At 37.8% G+C, this 18,716-nt stretch overlaps 1 protein-coding gene across 1 annotated transcript; it reads left to right on the top strand.

Annotated features, from left to right (window-relative positions):
* Window positions 1–185: 185 nt before the first annotated feature.
* LOC121740189 (heat shock 70 kDa protein cognate 5) lies at window positions 186–18,566 on the top strand. The gene is made up of 14 exons (XM_042132810.1): window positions 186–400; window positions 589–644; window positions 1,220–1,307; window positions 1,595–1,832; window positions 2,569–2,730; window positions 3,164–3,254; window positions 4,877–5,039; window positions 9,714–9,869; window positions 10,870–11,016; window positions 11,867–12,107; window positions 13,372–13,581; window positions 14,650–14,837; window positions 16,252–16,392; window positions 17,205–18,566. Exons 1-14 carry the CDS (start codon window positions 299–301, stop codon window positions 17,286–17,288), a joined length of 2,067 nt encoding a protein of 688 aa, XP_041988744.1. The 5' UTR covers window positions 186–298; the 3' UTR covers window positions 17,289–18,566.
* Window positions 18,567–18,716: the final 150 nt, after the last annotated feature.

Here is an 18,716-nt window from a genome sequence, read left to right as displayed (position 1 = left end):
TAGGACAAGTGGAATAAAGCGCTTATTCCACTTATCCTAAGTAGGACGTCCTAGCTAGGATAAGTGGAATAAGCGCTTAAGAGCTCGGGAAGTCTACGGCACGTCGAACCGATATAGTCTGTGGTAATTTTATTATCTGGAAAGTGGAATTTTACTTTTTTTAGTCTGGTAAGAATTCTAGAATATTTCATGGAGTCGAAAAAAATCGCTCTTTCGGAAAGTTGCGTCATCCACATGGTTGTGTCTTGAGTGTATAAAAATTTTATTAACGCGAAGTTCTAGGAGATATTCAAACAAAATGTTGTCCGCAACGCGGGTGTTAAGCCGAAAGGCTCTAGAGTGCTCCGGAATCGGATCTGATGTGTATACTCAAAGAAATTTTTCCACAATCCTCAGAAGTGTAAGTACCAAATTTATAACAAAATCATGTTAAATCTTTCTTTACTGTAATAAAACTTAGATGAATATTATTTTAAAAGCCTGTTTCTTTGATTTTCTTTCACACTCTGTCGTATCTAAATATAAAATTCTAGAATAAAAGAGATCTTCATCACATGGTCTATTCTGACTTTTCTTCAACAATTTCAGACTGCGGCACCGACAGTACCTATTTATCAAAAAAATGGACTGCAATATAGAAATAAGTGAGTAAATTAGCATATTTTATGAATTTTAAAAATATAACCTAAAAACTGACCTTTGGAGTATTTTATGACTGCAATCGGTTTTTGTTTTTAGGTTACTTTTCCTTTATCTGAAGAAAAGTTTCATTTTTCAATGGAAAACATATCTCTTTATCATTATAATATAGGATAGTCACTAAACTAACATATTTGATAATTGTTCTTATTTCACTGTTATTTTAGTTTTCTTTGCTAATAATAAATGTTTATAATTATGACCATTACGCAGCTAAATATGCGGAAATATAATTGCTTTGCATAAATTTTATCATTTTTTTTATACCAAAATATTACACAACAATTCTTCCTATTTCATGAAACGAACTAGGTACTTATGTAAATAAAAGTAGCATTCAATAGCATAACAGCCAATATTTACTTAATTTATTTAAACTATTCAAATGTTAAATATTTTCGTATGAAAAATGGATTTTGGTATTACGTATGTATGAGAATTTCGATGGTACCCGGCCTCTTAAGTCTTAACACATAAAATTTTGTAAAAAAATAATTTAACATTAATATTATGGTTTTAGATCTGATGGAGTCCGTGGAGCCGTTATTGGTATTGATTTGGGCACAACCAACTCCTGTGTGGCTGTCATGGAGGGAAAGACACCTAAAGTCAGTATTTTTAGTCATGAAAACATTAAATCTAGATCCATAAACTTATCTAGAGAAATGGATAATATGAAATAATGCCAAATTGTTGTAATGCAAATCTTAGTTTATATTGTGAAATAGTCAATGTTGCTATTTCCTTATACTAGTGACATAAACTTAATATTTGTATTGTATCAGATATTCTAATTTTATAGTAGAATATCTAAAATAATTTTATTATGGGTGTATGATTGTGCCAGATATATCTTCAGTTTCCTGAATTCAGATAGATATTCAATTATTTTTAGGTTGTTGAAAACAGTGAAGGTGCAAGAACCACGCCATCTCACGTGGCATTCACCAAGGAGGGTGAGCGACTCGTGGGTATGCCGGCAAAGCGACAGGCTGTTACCAACAGTGGAAACACATTCTATGCCACCAAACGATTGATTGGACGCAGATTTGAAGACCCTGAAGTTCAGAAGGATATGAAGAACCTGTCATACAAAGTTGTGAAGGCATCCAATGGTGATGCTTGGGTGCAAGGTTAGCTATAAAATATTATGGTGATTAAGATAGAAATGCCCAACAGTAACATTGTCACAGACTGTTTTTTTTTTTCGAAAATGAACATAACATGCCCATAAACTTTAAAGTATTCCTTTGTGGCAAATATGCAGCGTCGATCTGCGCACGCGTCTTTACGCGTCCGCATTTGCAGCGCTGCCAGAGCAACTCATGGCACCAGCTGGCCTTGGTGAATACCACTGGTCCTCCTAGATACCATGATACATTTTTATACATTTACCAGGGCTTCCCAAACTTATTTGTACTGTGACGCCTTTGGGACTTAGCTATTTCTTTACGACGCCCCTCAACCCAGCCTCCAAAAATACTTTCCAATTTTAGAACCAGCCTACATAGGTTATCATATAAACACTATTTGGATATTTATATTTTTGTTAGGAAATAATGACCAAATCAAAACTTAAGCATAAAAATTAAAATACCTAGATATGAAAGATAAAAAACCCAGCAAGGCTGGCGAATGTGAAGGCATGCGCTTGCTTTTCTGAGCATAGCTTCTGAAACCGGGGATTTAGACTGCCCGGGAATCCCGGGATGTATGATTGACATAATGCGCGCGGCGCTCACTAGATTTGGTTGACATACGACGCACAGTTTGGGAAGCCCTGAGCTATACAACATAATAATGATAATGTTATATTGTATCATAAAACCAATGAGACTAACAGTGTTGTAATGTTGTATTTCTTATTAGGAAGTGATGGCAAAGTGTACTCACCGAGTCAAATTGGTGCCTTTGTTCTGATGAAGATGAAGGAAACAGCTGAGGCTTACCTTAACACGAGTATCAAGAATGCAGTAGTCACCGTGCCGGCTTACTTCAACGACTCACAGAGACAGGCTACAAAAGACGCAGGTAACTTTTATTTTGGTGTTATGATATTGTCAGTGAAAATTGCAAAATCTATTAAAAGAAAAAAATCAAGATGGTTGATGGCTCCCTATGATGAGTAGTGGCCTAAGCCTAATTAGTCAATGTCTTAAAGGATCACTACCTCTTTAACTTGAATATAGTAAATAGAGTAACTTGTACAGCAGCGTCGATCTGCGCGCGCGTATATACGCGTCCGCATTTGCAGCACTGCCAGAGCAACTCATGGCACCAGCGGGCCTTGGTCACTACCACTGGTCCTCCTAGATACCATGATACATGTTTATATTTTTAAAAACTTTCTTTGATATAAGAAACCAAAAATACTGAGTATAATAATTATGTATTTGTTAATAAAGTTCATGATTTATTTTACAAACAATTTTGTATAGAAAGTAACAAAGTAGCAAATTTTCAGGTCAGATTGCTGGTTTGAACGTGCTCCGAGTCATCAATGAGCCGACTGCTGCTGCCCTCGCCTACGGCATGGACAAGACTGATGACAAGATGTAAGTATTACTAGACTAGGGTGACATGCTTAGTCTAGTATCACTTTGGTCCGACCCAGACTTGCGCCAGTCCGTGAGTCAACGTCATTCAGACAAAAATGATGGACTGAACAAGTGCCAGACTGATCTTATAATCCTAGGCTCAGAATTATTAATCTCTTTTCCGAATACAGTGTACTAGTTAAACTTATAATAAGTACATAATATTATTTTTCTAATACTACAAGTAGGCGCTATACCGGAAAGCGGAAATAGTCAATGCCGACGACTAGTGCGTAATATGACATAGCTTACTGTGAAAGGCGACTTAATAAAAATTGCTAGATAGTACATTTCATTTCTTAGCATTGAGGCCGCGCAAAACGAAAGGGGGCGTCCACAAATTACGTGAGGTGTTAAGGGGGGGGGGGCAGTCAAATCTTATCTAATCTCACGTTGGGGGTCTCAGCGAATCTCTCGTAATTTTTACCTCATTGTTACAAGAAAAATTATACTATTTTGGTCCATTTCATCCAGATTCTATGTGTGCTTAAGATTTAATCGTAATACGATTAAGATCATTCACTAATTTGATCGAACGAAACTACTTTGACGTTATACATCTACTGACTGTCAAACAATCCAACGTGTTTACTGAAACCCACATTTTGAAAAATCTCACGTGAGATGGGGGGTGGGGGTGGGGGTTTAATAAAATCTCACGAAATCTCACCAGGGGGTGAGGGAAGGTAATTTGTGGACGCCCCTAAATTTCCTTTATTCTAATTTTTATCAGTACCAAATTCCATCAAAATTAATGCAGTACATACAGACTTATAGCGCTTATTTAGGCCATGCAATTTTGAAAATAAAAAAATTACTAACAATCAGATCTACACAAAAAAATGAATGGCACTGTAATGCACAAACCAAGGCCAGTCACTATTGGCTGGTTGTGGCGTCTTGTAGACTGGTGCCAGAGAAAATTGGAGACATATTCCCCTGTTGCGTCCATACACTTCAGGGTTATATTCTTACAGACATTTTAATTATTGTTATGAAATAATTTACTCTGAATGCATGCCAAATTTCAGCCCGATCCGTCCAGTGGTTTGGGCTGTACGTTGATAGATCACTGTCAATCAGTCAGTCACCTTTGAGTTTTATATATATATATATAGATTATAGTACGGTATATTAATATATATTATAGCTAAGTCTGTGACGGGCTCTAGCGAGATAACAAAATTAAAGTTAATTTTCATTGACATACCATATAGTATAGTATTATACATGTAAAACATGTAAATGGTGTCTAGATTTTATACAGCCTTCTATAAATTAAAAAACACTGTATGTTTTCGAAATAAATAAAAATAAAATAAAATAGATATTTATACTTTCACAATGTAAAATTAAGAAATTGAAACTCTGAAAAAAACTGTCACTAGCAGTATTTATGGACCAATACGACCTGCAAACCTTCAAGTAGAGAGCGTATTACCTCTTAAAAGGCCGGCAACGCACCTGCAGCTCTTATAATGTGAGAGTGGCGACGGGCGATGGCAGTTGCTTTCCATCAGCTAACCAATTTGCCCCCTTATTTTATTAAAAAAAATCACATGATATTATGTGTTCCACAGCATCGCCGTGTACGATCTCGGCGGCGGCACCTTCGATATCTCCGTGCTGGAGATCCAGAAGGGAGTGTTCGAGGTGAAGTCCACGAACGGGGACACGCTGCTCGGCGGGGAGGACTTCGACAACGTGATCGTCAACTTCCTGGTCGACGAGTTCAAGAGAGATGTGAGTTTACTGACCTTGGTTTTTTTTTTGGTTTGAAGCATATACTTACTATTATGTTCTCCTATCTCTACTTGTCCTTACTCGCGCACAGCGCACCTGTGAGAACAAGCTAGTAAGTGTCTAAACACACTAGGCCGAAAATACGCGGCTGAAGTTCGGCATGATTACCCCTGCAATGTATTTTAAATTACCGATGGGCAATGACACACCATGCCGAAATTACGTCGCGATATATTGTATGCATAGCACATTGCTGACGTAATCATGCCGAACTTCGGCCGCGTATTTTCGGCCTAGTGTTTAGACACTTAGGCCCGATTCGACCAAACTTGTAGTTACACGAGTATAACTATCATGAGAATAATTTTACTCCTTTAATTTACTCGAGGATATTATCGTTTGCATTTTACCAAGTTACTCGAAAGAGTATATGAAATAAAATGTCAATTACAGTTCACAATGACACCGACCGTGACAGTTGACACCCTATTTCTATTTACTATTTATTGCACACATACATTTTTAACACGAAATATACACAGAAGAAAAACGACACAACAGGAACTGCTTATCTCTAACAGAAATTTCTTCCAGCAGTCCTACGGAAAGAAATGTGATGGGAAATATTAGATAGGACGTGCACTGAATAAATTTTAGAAATCTACATAGTAATACACATACAATAAAAATTATAATTATATAATACAAATACATGACATAAATACATATATTATAATATACAAAATAATAAATATATTATATAATATAAAAAAAATATACTTACAAATACATACTTGAAATAAACAAATACAAATACATACTATATATAAGAGTTTTAGGATTCATTGCTGAGTGCTGAGGTAGCTTTTAGTCGCTTTTTAAAGACAGCGAAGGAAGGGCTGTCACGAATGGTGTGGGGAAGGGAATTCCATAATCTAACTGCATGAACAGTAAAGGAATAGGAGAAGAAATTGGAGCGATGGGAGGGGAGGGAAAGATTCGTCCTCACGTTGGACCTGCACGGGATGTCAAGAGATCGAGCAAAATTGAAGCGATCTATAATGTAGGAGGGAGATATAGGATTGTAAAGGAGAGACAGGATATGGGAATTTCGCCGGAGCCGGATCGGGAGCCATTTTAATTTCGATCGAAAAGCTGATACATGGTCGTACTTTTTTAGCCCAAATACGAAACGGATGCAGAGATTCTGCAACCGTTCCAGTCTTGATAACAGCTCTTCAGTAACGTCCAAGTAGCAGGAGTCCGCGTAATCAAGGATAGGGAAAATAAGGGCTTGAACTAGAAGGATTTTTGTATTCAAGGGCAAGAAATTTTGGAGGGTCTTAAGCTTGTGCAGTGAATGATACACCTTTTTGCTGACATCATTGACCTGAGCGTTCCAAGATAAATTATTATCTATAATTATACCAAGGTTTGTCACTGTGTTCGTATAATCAATCGGAGTACCATTAAACATGATCTTGGGGACGTTGTGCAAGCGCTGGGTCATATACTTACTACCGATGATAATGGCCTGTGACTTTTTAGGATTTACCAAGAGACCAAAAGAGTTAGCCCAATCAGCAATCCGCTGTAGATCAGCGTTAACATCGCTGACTGCGCAACTAATGCTTTCAACGTGCGATTGACGATAAATCTGCAAGTCGTCTGCATAGAGATGGAAGTTACATAATAATATGACTAAGGTTACTGTGTTAATAAAAATTGAGAATAAAAGAGGAGAGAGAACGCCACCTTGTGGGACCCCCGCATCGAGATCACACCAGTCTGAGGTAACCTCATCAGAGCGAACCCGCTGCGAACGTCCCCGAAGATATGAATCGAACCATTCTACCGCTGCGGAGGAAACGTTTAGGGAACGAAGGATGGAAAGGAAGATATCAAAATCAACTGAGTTAAAAGCACTACTAAAGTCAAGAAGGACCAGAATGGAAACACATTTTTCCTCCATAGCTAGCCGCAGATCGTCTGTGACTTTTAGCAGAGCAGTGACAGTGCTATGGCCAGGGCGAAATCCGGATTGGAAGGGAGAGAGCAATTTGTTACTGGATAGGAAGAAGGAGAGCTGCTTGTGGACGATGTGTTCTAGGACTTTGGAGAGATAGGGTAGTATGGAGATAGGTCTGTATTGAGACAAGGAAGAAGGATTGGAGGTTTTTGGTAAAGGAATAACATTTGCACGTTTCCATGCTGAAGGAAAGGAACTCGTTGACAAAGAAAAATTGAAAATGTGAGTTAGGATTGGCAAGAGTTCAGGAAGTGCAAGGGAAATCATACGTGGACTGAGATCATCATCGCCAGCAGTAGACGTAATAGCTCTTATATGTTTCAAAACGTCGTCCTCGGTGACTGGTTTAAACGAAAAAGGAGTGTAGGAAGGTAGAGGAATCGAGGAGAGATGGGAAATCGTGCTTGCTTTGGTAGCTTGGTCGACTGAAGTTGGTGGACTGGAAAAAATAGCGTTAAGCGCATTTAAATCTTTAGTATTAGTGGGAAAAACAGAAGACTTTCCTATCCCAATCGTAGAAAGAAACTTCCAGAGTTGGGAGGGGTTACTGTGGCTGATAGTGGAGTGAATGTGGCGTCTTTTGGCATCCCTACACAGACGACTGCAATGATTCCGCAGGGACTTATACTTTTCCAGGTTTGCTTCCGTTGGTCGTTTTCTATAGCAGCACAGAGCTCGGTTACGCTTAGCCATCATTGAAATAATGTCTTGTGATAACCAAGGAGCCGGTGCGTGCTTTATCTTAACTCTTTTGAGCGGAGCGTGGATGTTAAATATTTTGGTCAAGTTATCCGTTAGCAACGACACCTTTAAATCAATATTCGTGGCCGAGTAGACATGAGACCAGTCCGTATTAGATATATCATGCTTAAGAGCCTCCAACTTCACTGCCCTATAACTACGAAGGTAAAGGAATTTTGGTTTTCGACGAGGAGGATTGATTTTAAAGGAGAGGAAAACTAGGTCGTGATACGAAATATTCGAGGGAAACTGGCCATGGAATGCAACGAGTTCAGGAGACGACGTGATAAGGAGATCTAGGAGGGAGGGGGCGCAATTGGGAGCATGATGAGTTGCCAAAAGAGGGAGAATGCAGAGGTTAAGGGAGGAGAGTAAGGTTCGGAGTTTGGAGGCACGCGAATCTTGTTTCAAGAGACATGTGTTGAAGTCACCTGCAATTAATGTATAGTCATAGTTTGGGCTGTGTGTGGCTAAAAGCGATTCTAAACTGTTAAAATAATCAATTCGCATTGATGGAATATAGGCCACACAAAGCAGGACACTCTTGTGATGCAAGGTGACTTCAACACACAAATACTCAATAGAGCCAGTGTATCGGCTAGGTGAAGCAGTGATCAACTTGCTGTCAATGTCACCACGCAAATACATAGCCACCCCACCACCACTTTTGCCCACGCGATCATTTCTGATTAGCTTATAACCCGGTAGAGCATAAGCAGTTGACGATAGTGATGGCTTGAGCCACGACTCTGAGACCAGAATAGCATCTACCGGGGAATCGCCAAACATTTCAATCATATCAGGGTAGTGGCGCGGTATGCTCTGAGCATTTATGTGGACGACGTTAAAGTTTTTCGGAAAACGGGAAAAGGAACTAATTATTTGTTCATGAGCAGAAAACGTGACCGATCCCCCATCACCACTATCAATACTGAGAAAGCTGTCGGACGAAGAGCATGAAACGAAGTCATCATGAATAACATTACCATAATCAAATGAATCCATAAACTACCAATAATTATAATAAACTATTAAATAAAATATTATATTATATAATACTCAAAATTATAAATTAATATAAGTACTTATTTAATTAATATAATAAGCAAGATTTGACTACTAAATAAGTTATTTCTATATAAAATATAAAACCCATCCTTGCTCACCATAGTAATGATAGAAGAAATTAGCACACATATAATATAACACCAAAAGCAAAAAAAAAATAATAATAATAAAATAATTTTATGTACAGCGAAATAACAAGCAAAAAAAAATGTATAAATAAATTACAAAGCTAGTGTTGCACCCTGTTGTGCAACTATTCTCAGTTTAATATTTACTCCAGCAAAATAGCCCGTGTAAAATATATTTACTCCCGTGTAATTAACTCATTATTGGATTAGAAGTTGGAAAAACGCAAAACCAGCTTACTCTTAGATTAGGAGACAGTTATACTCGAGTAAAATTTTACTCCAGTTTGGTCGAATCCGCCCTTAGATCATTTTTATGCGCAAAAGAAACCAGTATACTGTATAATAATATAGTAAAATCTTAATCTCCAAATGCTCTACGAAAGACAATTTATGAAGGTTTTTTCATTTTATTTGTGTTATATATTTAATGTGAGAGCATTATTATTTTAGAATCTTTGATTTAAGGGATTTACTATTAATTAAAAAATTAAAATTATCTTGTGCAGCAGCGTCGATCTGCGCGCGCGTCTATACGCGTCCGCATTTGCAGCGCTGCCAGAGCAACTCATGGCACCAGCGGGCCTTGGTGAATACCACTGGTCCTCCTAGATACCATGATACATTTTATTTTATAACAGTTTTTCGCTTTAAGAGATATTTACCTGTATATTATTTTTACATAATTCCTATCTATTTTTATTTATACAGCAAGGACTCGACATCCGCAAGGACGCTATGGCCATGCAGAGGTTGAAGGAGGCAGCGGAGAAGGCCAAGATCGAGTTGTCTGGTTCACTCCAAACTGACATCAACCTGCCTTACCTCACCATGGACTCCTCTGGACCTAAACACATGAACCTCAAGGTACGAACGGCTTACCATGCCAACAGTAGAAGTGAGAAAGTATAGAAACACTGACTTTTAAGGAGAAACTTACAGATAAGTCACATGATTAATTATTATGTAAAAAAAACCTTACTATTATCTATAGTGGCTATGCAGAGGGAGACTGTGTTAGATTATTTGCCTTCTATAGTTTGTGCGTTTTATGATGATATGCGTGACACATTATAATTGACAATAGTAGGGAAGTTACCTAAGAAAAATTAATCGATAATTTAAAAATATCGAATCACTTTGTAAAGGAATTGCAATCGAAATTATCGATTTCGTACTGACATTACAGTGGTGCCGGCGCTTTAAGATGGTCGCCCTTTTTTATCGATTTGATTTCGATTCAACAGAGTCAATCTCTATTGACAAGTTCCGTTTCATGCATCTGACATTTTTCAAATGTTTTCCCAACGATAATTTTATACTCCTATTTCACAGTTAATATTTATAATTTTATATTAAGTTAGCATTTAGCAACATTTCATTTTTATTCATTTATAATTATAGGAAACATTTGTTTTGTAGATGGAATATAATTTATTACATTTAGATTTTTTTTGTTTTCTTGTAAAAAACCTGTAGCAAGGAATATGAAAACTGTCACCCATATCATCTTATAACGCACAAACTATAGTTTGTACCACAGATGTCATACATTCATGTTACACATGCTACAAGTTTATCCAGAAAGCACTGTCCCATAATGTTTGATATTCAACAATATCTTGTTGGCTATCATTTGATCAGTGCAATATAATTACAAAATTAAAACCCCCTCTCTATTAACAATAAAAGAGATGGTCAAGAATTTTGTAACACAACAACTCTAGTTAATAATTTAAACTTTTTAATTCTATATTAAATTAAGGCATTATCAAAAATACTAGTTTTACTTTGTATTTGTACTTTATGATAATAGTATTGAAGCACTGACTAGTTGCATATTTAAAAGTATGTCTATAACTTTTAGATGACCCGTTCGAAACTGGAATCGTTGGTCGGTGATCTCATCAAGAGGACGGTGGCTCCGTGCCAGAAGGCGCTCCAGGACGCGGAGGTGCAGAGGACCGACGTCGGAGAGGTGCTGCTAGTCGGTGGCATGACCAGAATGCCCAAGGTGAGTTATTGGATATTTACCCCAACCAATTGCTTATGTAGTTATTTTGCATGTGTGACAAAAATCAAAATTACTAATAGTGTTGATCCTGCGCTGGAAATCGGAATCCAGTGATACTATTGTAATACTTTAAATTAATACAAAAGTTATGCTAGAGCTAGCTATAGTACCAATTTCAATTATCGCTTTTAAACTTAAAAAAATATATCTTTAGGCAAAGTTACACATAGTTTAACGCCCGAGTTTGTTGGGCTTTATGTAGATCTGAAAATGTCCTACCATGTATAAATAAGCATTTGCCCTACAGGTACAATAGGGATGATGACAAGGTCAAAGATTAGCGAATTTTGTCAATAAAATAAAGAACTCACGGTAAAAAATAAGTGTTCCCAAAATTTCAGCTCGATAGCATTTGTATTTTTTTTGTTATGCGCCTTCAAAGTTGGATAATCAAGTCAATTTTTTTTACAATTAAATTTCTTAATATTTGTATACCATTCGATAACTTATGCTATTTAAAGCAACTTTTGTTAATATTTAATATACCTATCAAACAAAGTTCTCTCCCGATGCATACAAACTACGAAAGAGTGACGTCAGTCTTTTGTAGCACATTGTATGGAGCGTTTCAGGCAGGTCTATTTTATGTTCAGTTTGAATTGTCATATCTTGGTGAATTTTTAAGCTATGAGAGTCATTCTTTCAGCGATGTTTCTATTTTTTAAGGGTCTTTCAATTATTACCAATAAGAAAAAAAAATAGTCATCAAGCCTATTTACAAACTAGTCCAAAAGATGTATATGAAATTTACCAGACATTATGAACATAACATGATCGTTTTGGCCACCAGGTACAATCGACAGTGCAAGAGATATTCGGCCGCGCGCCGTCCAAGGCGGTTAACCCTGATGAAGCTGTGGCAGTCGGCGCGGCGGTCCAGGGCGGAGTACTCGCGGGCGACGTGACGGACATCCTGCTGCTCGACGTGACACCCCTGTCCCTGGGTATCGAGACACTGGGCGGAGTGTTCACCAAGCTTATCACCAGGAATACCACCATACCGACCAAGAAGAGCCAGGTGTTCTCGACAGGTAAGAGGTTTCTTCTGACATCAACAACAACAACAACAAAATATATATACCTTATCGTGCACAAAATAAAACTTAAAAATATAAACAACAATAATTATAATATAATAACAACACAACTGAAAATATTAATAACACAACCAACATCTGCATTTTTTTTTTAATGAAATAAAACGGGCAAACGAGCAAACGGGTCACCTGATGGAAAGCAACTTCCGTCGCCCATGGACACTCGCAGCATCAGAAGAGCTGCAGGTGCGTTGCCGGCCTTTTAAGAGGGAATAGGGTCATAGGGGAGGGTAGGGATGGGAAGGGAATTGGAGAGGGAAGGGAATAGGGTAGGGGATTGGGCCTCCGGTAAACTCACTCACTCGGCGAAACACAGCACAAGCGCTGTTTCACGCCGGTTTTCTGTGAGAACGTGGTATTTCTCCGGTCGAGCCGGCCCATTCGTGCCGAAGCATGGCTCTCCCACGTATCGATCTTCTTTATGCTGCATGTGATCTTCTTTATATCTTTACCTATAAAAAGAGCCAGATGTTCTCTACAGGTATATAACTAGATGTCACTCTCAAGTCTCAATTATGAACATAGAGAGTAGCCTTTGCCGTGGTTTTCTTTTGATCAAAATCGATTTTACGTACAGTGCCGGCCGCCGGGGAAATGTAGCTTATATATCCTTTCACATAGTCTTGTCTGTGCCAAATTGACTCGAAATCGGTCCAGCACCCGTAGCATGGTTACAGTAGGAATACGAAAGAACATATAGACAAACAACGGAGATATACTGAAGGTGCCGTTCCGATCTAGCCGCGGTAAACATTGGAACGGCACCTTCAGTTTATCTCCGCTGTTTGTCTATATTTTCGTATTTCTACTGTAACCATGCTACGGGTGCTATAATTTCGAAGGAAATCTTTCCATTTATTATTATGAGTATAGACTATTCACGTTAGAATGTCTGACTATAATTAGTTACATGACTCAAAAGCAATATGTATTATGCATTTATAACCTATGAATGTAGACAATGTGTATTATGCATACACCTGTACATGTTTTATTATATTGTAAAAGCGAATCTTCAGATGCATAATAGTCAAATTTTAAGGTTGCGTCATGAAAGAGACTGTCGAAATAATAATAATATTACGTCACGCCGTCACGATTTCGGACAGAAGTTTCACTTCTGGCATGTGTCACACACACTCTTTTTCTCTATTTGTATCTTATGATCTCAGTTCTCCATTACCATGCTCTATTGCAGCTGCCGACGGCCAGACGCAAGTGGAGATCAAAGTGCACCAGGGTGAGCGCGAGATGGCTGCGGACAACAAGCTGCTCGGGCAGTTCTCGCTGGTCGGCATCCCGCCAGCGCCGCGCGGCGTGCCACAGATTGAGGTCACCTTCGACATCGACGCCAACGGCATCGTCCACGTGTCTGCACGAGACAAGGGAACTGGAAAGGAGCAGCAGAGTGAGTATATTTTGCTTATGTTTCCAAAAAAAAATGTTCGCCTCCGTGGTCTAGTGGTACAGAGCGCGGCTCGGAGGTCGTGGGTTCGATCCCCGCGTTGGAAACATGTTATTTCCAAGTTTGGTTAGGACAATGCAGGCTGATCACCTGATTGTCTGACAAGTAAAGATGATTCATGCGTCGGATGGGCATGTAAAAAGTCGGTCCTGCGCATGATCTCTCGCCAGTCGTGTCGGTCTTCCGTCCCACTGGGTTATGAAAGTAAAGGAATAGAGAGTGCTCTTGTGTACTGCGCACACACTTGGGCACTATAAAATTACTCCTGCGTAGCTGGCCTGGTTTCAATGAAACCGGCCACCGTCACCGAAATCGGTGTGGGAGCTATTATTATTATTATGTTTCAAAATGGTATTCTTACAAAATAATAAGAGAATAAGAAATACACTTCGTTCTGTTTGGTATAAAGTCTAAAATCAATTGTATGTATTTTAACTGTTTTTGCTCCTTTAAATTACTACATACGCAACCCAAAATTATCGTGCATAAGTAAAAAAAGCAAGTAGCGATGGTTCACGACCATACTTAAGTGTTAAAATATGCAGCGTCGATCTGCGCACGCGTCAATGCGCGTCCCGCATTTGCAGCGCTGCCACGGCAACTCGTGACACCAGCGGGCCTTGGTCACTACCACTGGTCCTCCTAGATACCATGATACATTTTATGCTTTTATTTGCTATTAATTTACCTCACTTTGTAATTTATTTTAACTATAACCGGTCTTTGACTATCACCATATAAGTCAAGACTCAAGTCAGAATATCGTAAATTAACTTTGGTTTAACGCTATTTGCATATTCTTACACTTAACATCCCCACGCTTCGAAATGTATCGCGTTTTATTGCATCTCTTTTCTTAATAATCAGTAAGTGCTTTTATACGCCGTCGACGTGGAAAAGGCGTTGCATCGTTGATAGCAATTGCTCACTATCTTTGATGGGGTTTATTTCTGACGTCACATTTCCTATCAAGTATTGAATATCAATATTACCTCTTAATTTTATTTGCAGTCGTGATCCAATCATCCGGTGGACTATCGAAGGACGAGATTGAGAACATGGTAAAGGCGGCGGAGCAGTTCGCGGCGGCTGACAAGGGGCGGCGCGAGCGCGTCGAGGCCGCCAACCAGGCCGAGGGCGTCCTCCACGACACAGAGACCAAGATGGACGAGTACAAGCAGCATCTGCCGCAGGATGAGGTATGTATACTATTTGAAGACGTTAGGCTGCGTTGTTCACCAGAGATGTGTTGCGAGGAATGTGTTTTTGAGAACCAATAGAATCGCTTCATTGACATGACTTTGCCATGACATCGCTGAGTGCGGCGATGCTATTGGATCTTAAAACACATTCCTCGCAACACATCTCTGGTGGAAACGCAGCCTTAGTGGCAGAAAGAATAGACGCTGAATCAAATCAAAATGAAAATATTTTTTATTCAGAGTAACTTTTTTACAAAACCATTTCCGAACGTCGATACTATTAAAGGTGCCTGCCACCGGTAATAAACTTTCCAAACATGATCACGATCAAATGGTAGTTGTTGCGCTTTGTATTTTCACAGAGAACACATTAATGCTCTGACACATTTTTATTTGCAACAATAAGGTTTTTGTACTTTTTATGTGATTTAAAAATTATGTGACTGTCCTTGTTTTAACATGTTAATTATATGGTTCCTCAACTCACGTCTTCATTTGTTACCAAGTCACGTCTTAACCGTTGAAATGGACTTCAAGTTTCAAATGCGGTAAAGTTACTACGCGATAATTCGACACACCGGAGTTGGGCTTCTAGGCTGTATACGGTATACCCAGTTCCTTCTATCGTGGTTCAGGAACTGGCCATTATTCAAAGTATCTCCATGTTAAATTTTATCTAAATCGATGGGAGCAGTTTCAGGTGGAAAGGTCATGAGTATGGAGCAGGTTTCTCAAATGCCATGCCAATCTCGCAAATGGACTTTCATCTAAATCGTTGTTTTTTTAACCGTCTACTATTTATACACTAATGTGCATCCCGACTAAACCGTCGTGCTAGCAAACGTTATCACGCCGGTAAAGATGGATGCGAGAGTGACGGCGTCGCGTTATCACCCCTTATATTGTCACGTTGTTTAAGGGACGATTTACGATCGCCTACATATTTTGATAAAATATATAATATCTGTTAACATGACAGTTGTGTACATTTAGACGCGTTACAAAAGCGATATCGTTGCGGTTGTTGTACACTTCGTTTCGATTCGTTTAAAATATAAAAAAGCTTATCAATATTATGCTGTTTTAAATGCCATATATTGTGACTGCAGTATCAAGCATTTTCGTATACCATCGAGAAAGTTGATTCCTATGCAATTGACAGACCAACGTTATTTGATCGAAAATGTCAATTCAATGTTAATTGTGATCTGTCAGCTGGGTTTGACGTAACGCAACCAAACTATCCCCGATTTGCATACTAATCAACTTCTCTGATAGTACATTAGAAGATATACTCTAGTATTTTACACAACGCAAATAAGTTGCCAAGTCGCAATCATTAGTGGCATGAAAAAACATTTATTTATTTGAGTATCACGTCGCACATACTCATCAAACTAATCTATTCCAGTGTGACAAGCTCCGCGAGGAATGCAACAAGCTGCGCGAGCTGCTGGCGCAGAAGGACACTGCGGAGCCCGAGGCCATCCGCACCGCCACCGGCACGCTGCAGCAGGCCAGCCTCAAGCTGTTCGAGCAGGCGTACAAGAAGGTACAGTAAAACCTTTTTGTTAAATTAGTTTTTGTTAGCAAGCCAGCCTCAACTCTTCAAGCAGGCATACAAAAGATAAAGTAATATTTTGGTAACTAAGAATGTTCGTCTTTGTGTAGATATTGATAGATGATGTGAACACAACTGTCCATAAAACTAGATTACAATCGGTTCATCCATTTAGTTGTTGGTTGCTACTTGCTACAATGCCATGGACAAAAAGATACACACACAGAGAGGAGACCTGTCAAACAAATCCTGCTTTTTTTTTAGTTGGTGGTTACAAGTTAAAATGTTGTTGCATTGTAGGTCTAGTTAAAGTAAGCGTAAAAACATAGGGTATATGGATAGCATAGTTAGTAATTAATGTAATTTTGTGCCGTAATTACTTTACTTAAGTTGTGGAGACGGCAGCTGTGTTAAAATGCACATATTTGAGCCACTTATTCTCTCGTAGCTTACGTGGTCAAGCACTTGTGCTATATCACACAATTCTATATATTCGGCTTGCAGCCTGTAGCTGTATGCCTGTATTGAATTGGACAGTACAATATAAAAGAAAAGACAATTATATTATTTATGAAAATGTTATATACCGTAATAACGCCAAATGTGTTGTTTAACAACGCAAAGTACCTACAGACTGTCATTCCTTTAAATGTTCGATACAACAAACTCAAACAACAGCTAAATAAAATAAATCTATGCCTTTCGTTTATTTTCAAGCATTATGGAAAAACGTGATCATGCCTCTCATTACGCATAATTTCAAGTCATGAATATATTGTCACAATTTCTTTTCTTATTCGTAGATGGCAGCGGAACGCGACGGCCAATCCCAGCAGACTCAAACCCAGGGCGAGGGAGAAGACAAGAAGGAGGAGAAGAAGAACTAAACAAATGCACACACTATTTTGTCCGTCTACTTGTAAATATGCTCCGAGTAATGTGGTCTTGCTAAGTGACTCGATACAGCTAAAAGGTACTCTTCCTAAGTATATAAACCTATATAAATAAGGTATGTAGCTTATCAGGGTTAATTTAAACCAACAATTAGTACCGAAAGTTAAACTTTAAAGCTAAATCAATGAGTATTTTGTTGCCATGGTGCGATAAGCCATTTTGTTGTACCACGCAAAGTTACTCGCTGATATAGAGTTAACTTAAACAATTTGGACTTACCCTATATCCATTCTTATTCTGATTACCCCTAAACTTAATATTACTATAAATTATAATAAAGTAATATATAGTCAATGATCATGTTGTCTTTTAGCGATTCTACATTAAAACCGTGTGGAAACTGCCTAAACGCCTATCGCCTATGTCATAGAAATGAATTGTTATCACTTAAGTATTACCGGTTTCTACACGGTAATCTTTCCATTCTGATTTTAATCTCAACACGATAAGCTGTGAAGACGTAGCTGTTAGATTTTTTCACAAACCAAAATTAATTTCATAACATTGAATAGAAATATATTGTACTTAAAACACAATAAAAATGTTTATATTCGTAATCAACTTACAAATTATATACAAATATTTCAGGCAACTTTTTATTACCCGACTAAAAAAATAGACCTATATATTTTTATTCAATGTTATCATAGAATAGTAATAATTGTTATTTAGTATAAAGGACTGGTATATCCTTAGCTAAGTTGTTTTAAAACTTATGTTGTAATATATTTTTACTGTATGTGTATGATGGGTCCCGGACAGTTTTGCTGGCGTTGGTTGGTGGCTGAATGCATTTATGTTTATTTTATTGTAATTTGTAATAGATGCAACACAGTTGGGAATATTATTCTTATTTCATTTATTTATAAATATTGTTATTTTATTTTAAAAAACTCCAACACCTTCAAATGAAGAGATTAAGTATAAGCCAGACAAAGTTAATAATTATTTAATTTAAATTTCATTTATTGTATAATAAAAAATACAATTTACACATTATAATATTTAAACTGTGTGTATCTAGGTAGTTGCAAAAGTGCCCGGGACATGGATGAAAGTTTGCTAACATGTATTTGTTGGTACAATATAGTGAATATATTTTAGGTCTTAAAATGTATGCACTATACATTAATATATATTTTAGGTTTGGTTGCGAATTGTAAAATTGAATGTGAAATAGATTAGTTAAATAAATATGTTAAAAAAACTTAAGTATTTTTAATTTATGAACACAATCTGCTTAGAACTTAGATGAAATAAAGCTGATTGCCACTTCTATTTTCGCTGAGAAATTATAAAGTTATGCGCGGCCTATACCTAGTATAGTTTATAAATAAAATAGAGAATAGTTTAAAACAAAA

Source organism: Aricia agestis, chromosome 3 (assembly GCF_905147365.1).
Source record: "Aricia agestis chromosome 3, ilAriAges1.1, whole genome shotgun sequence".
Classification (NCBI taxonomy): Eukaryota; Metazoa; Arthropoda; class Insecta; order Lepidoptera; family Lycaenidae; genus Aricia; species Aricia agestis.
This window is presented reverse-complemented; position numbering and strand designations above follow the sequence as displayed.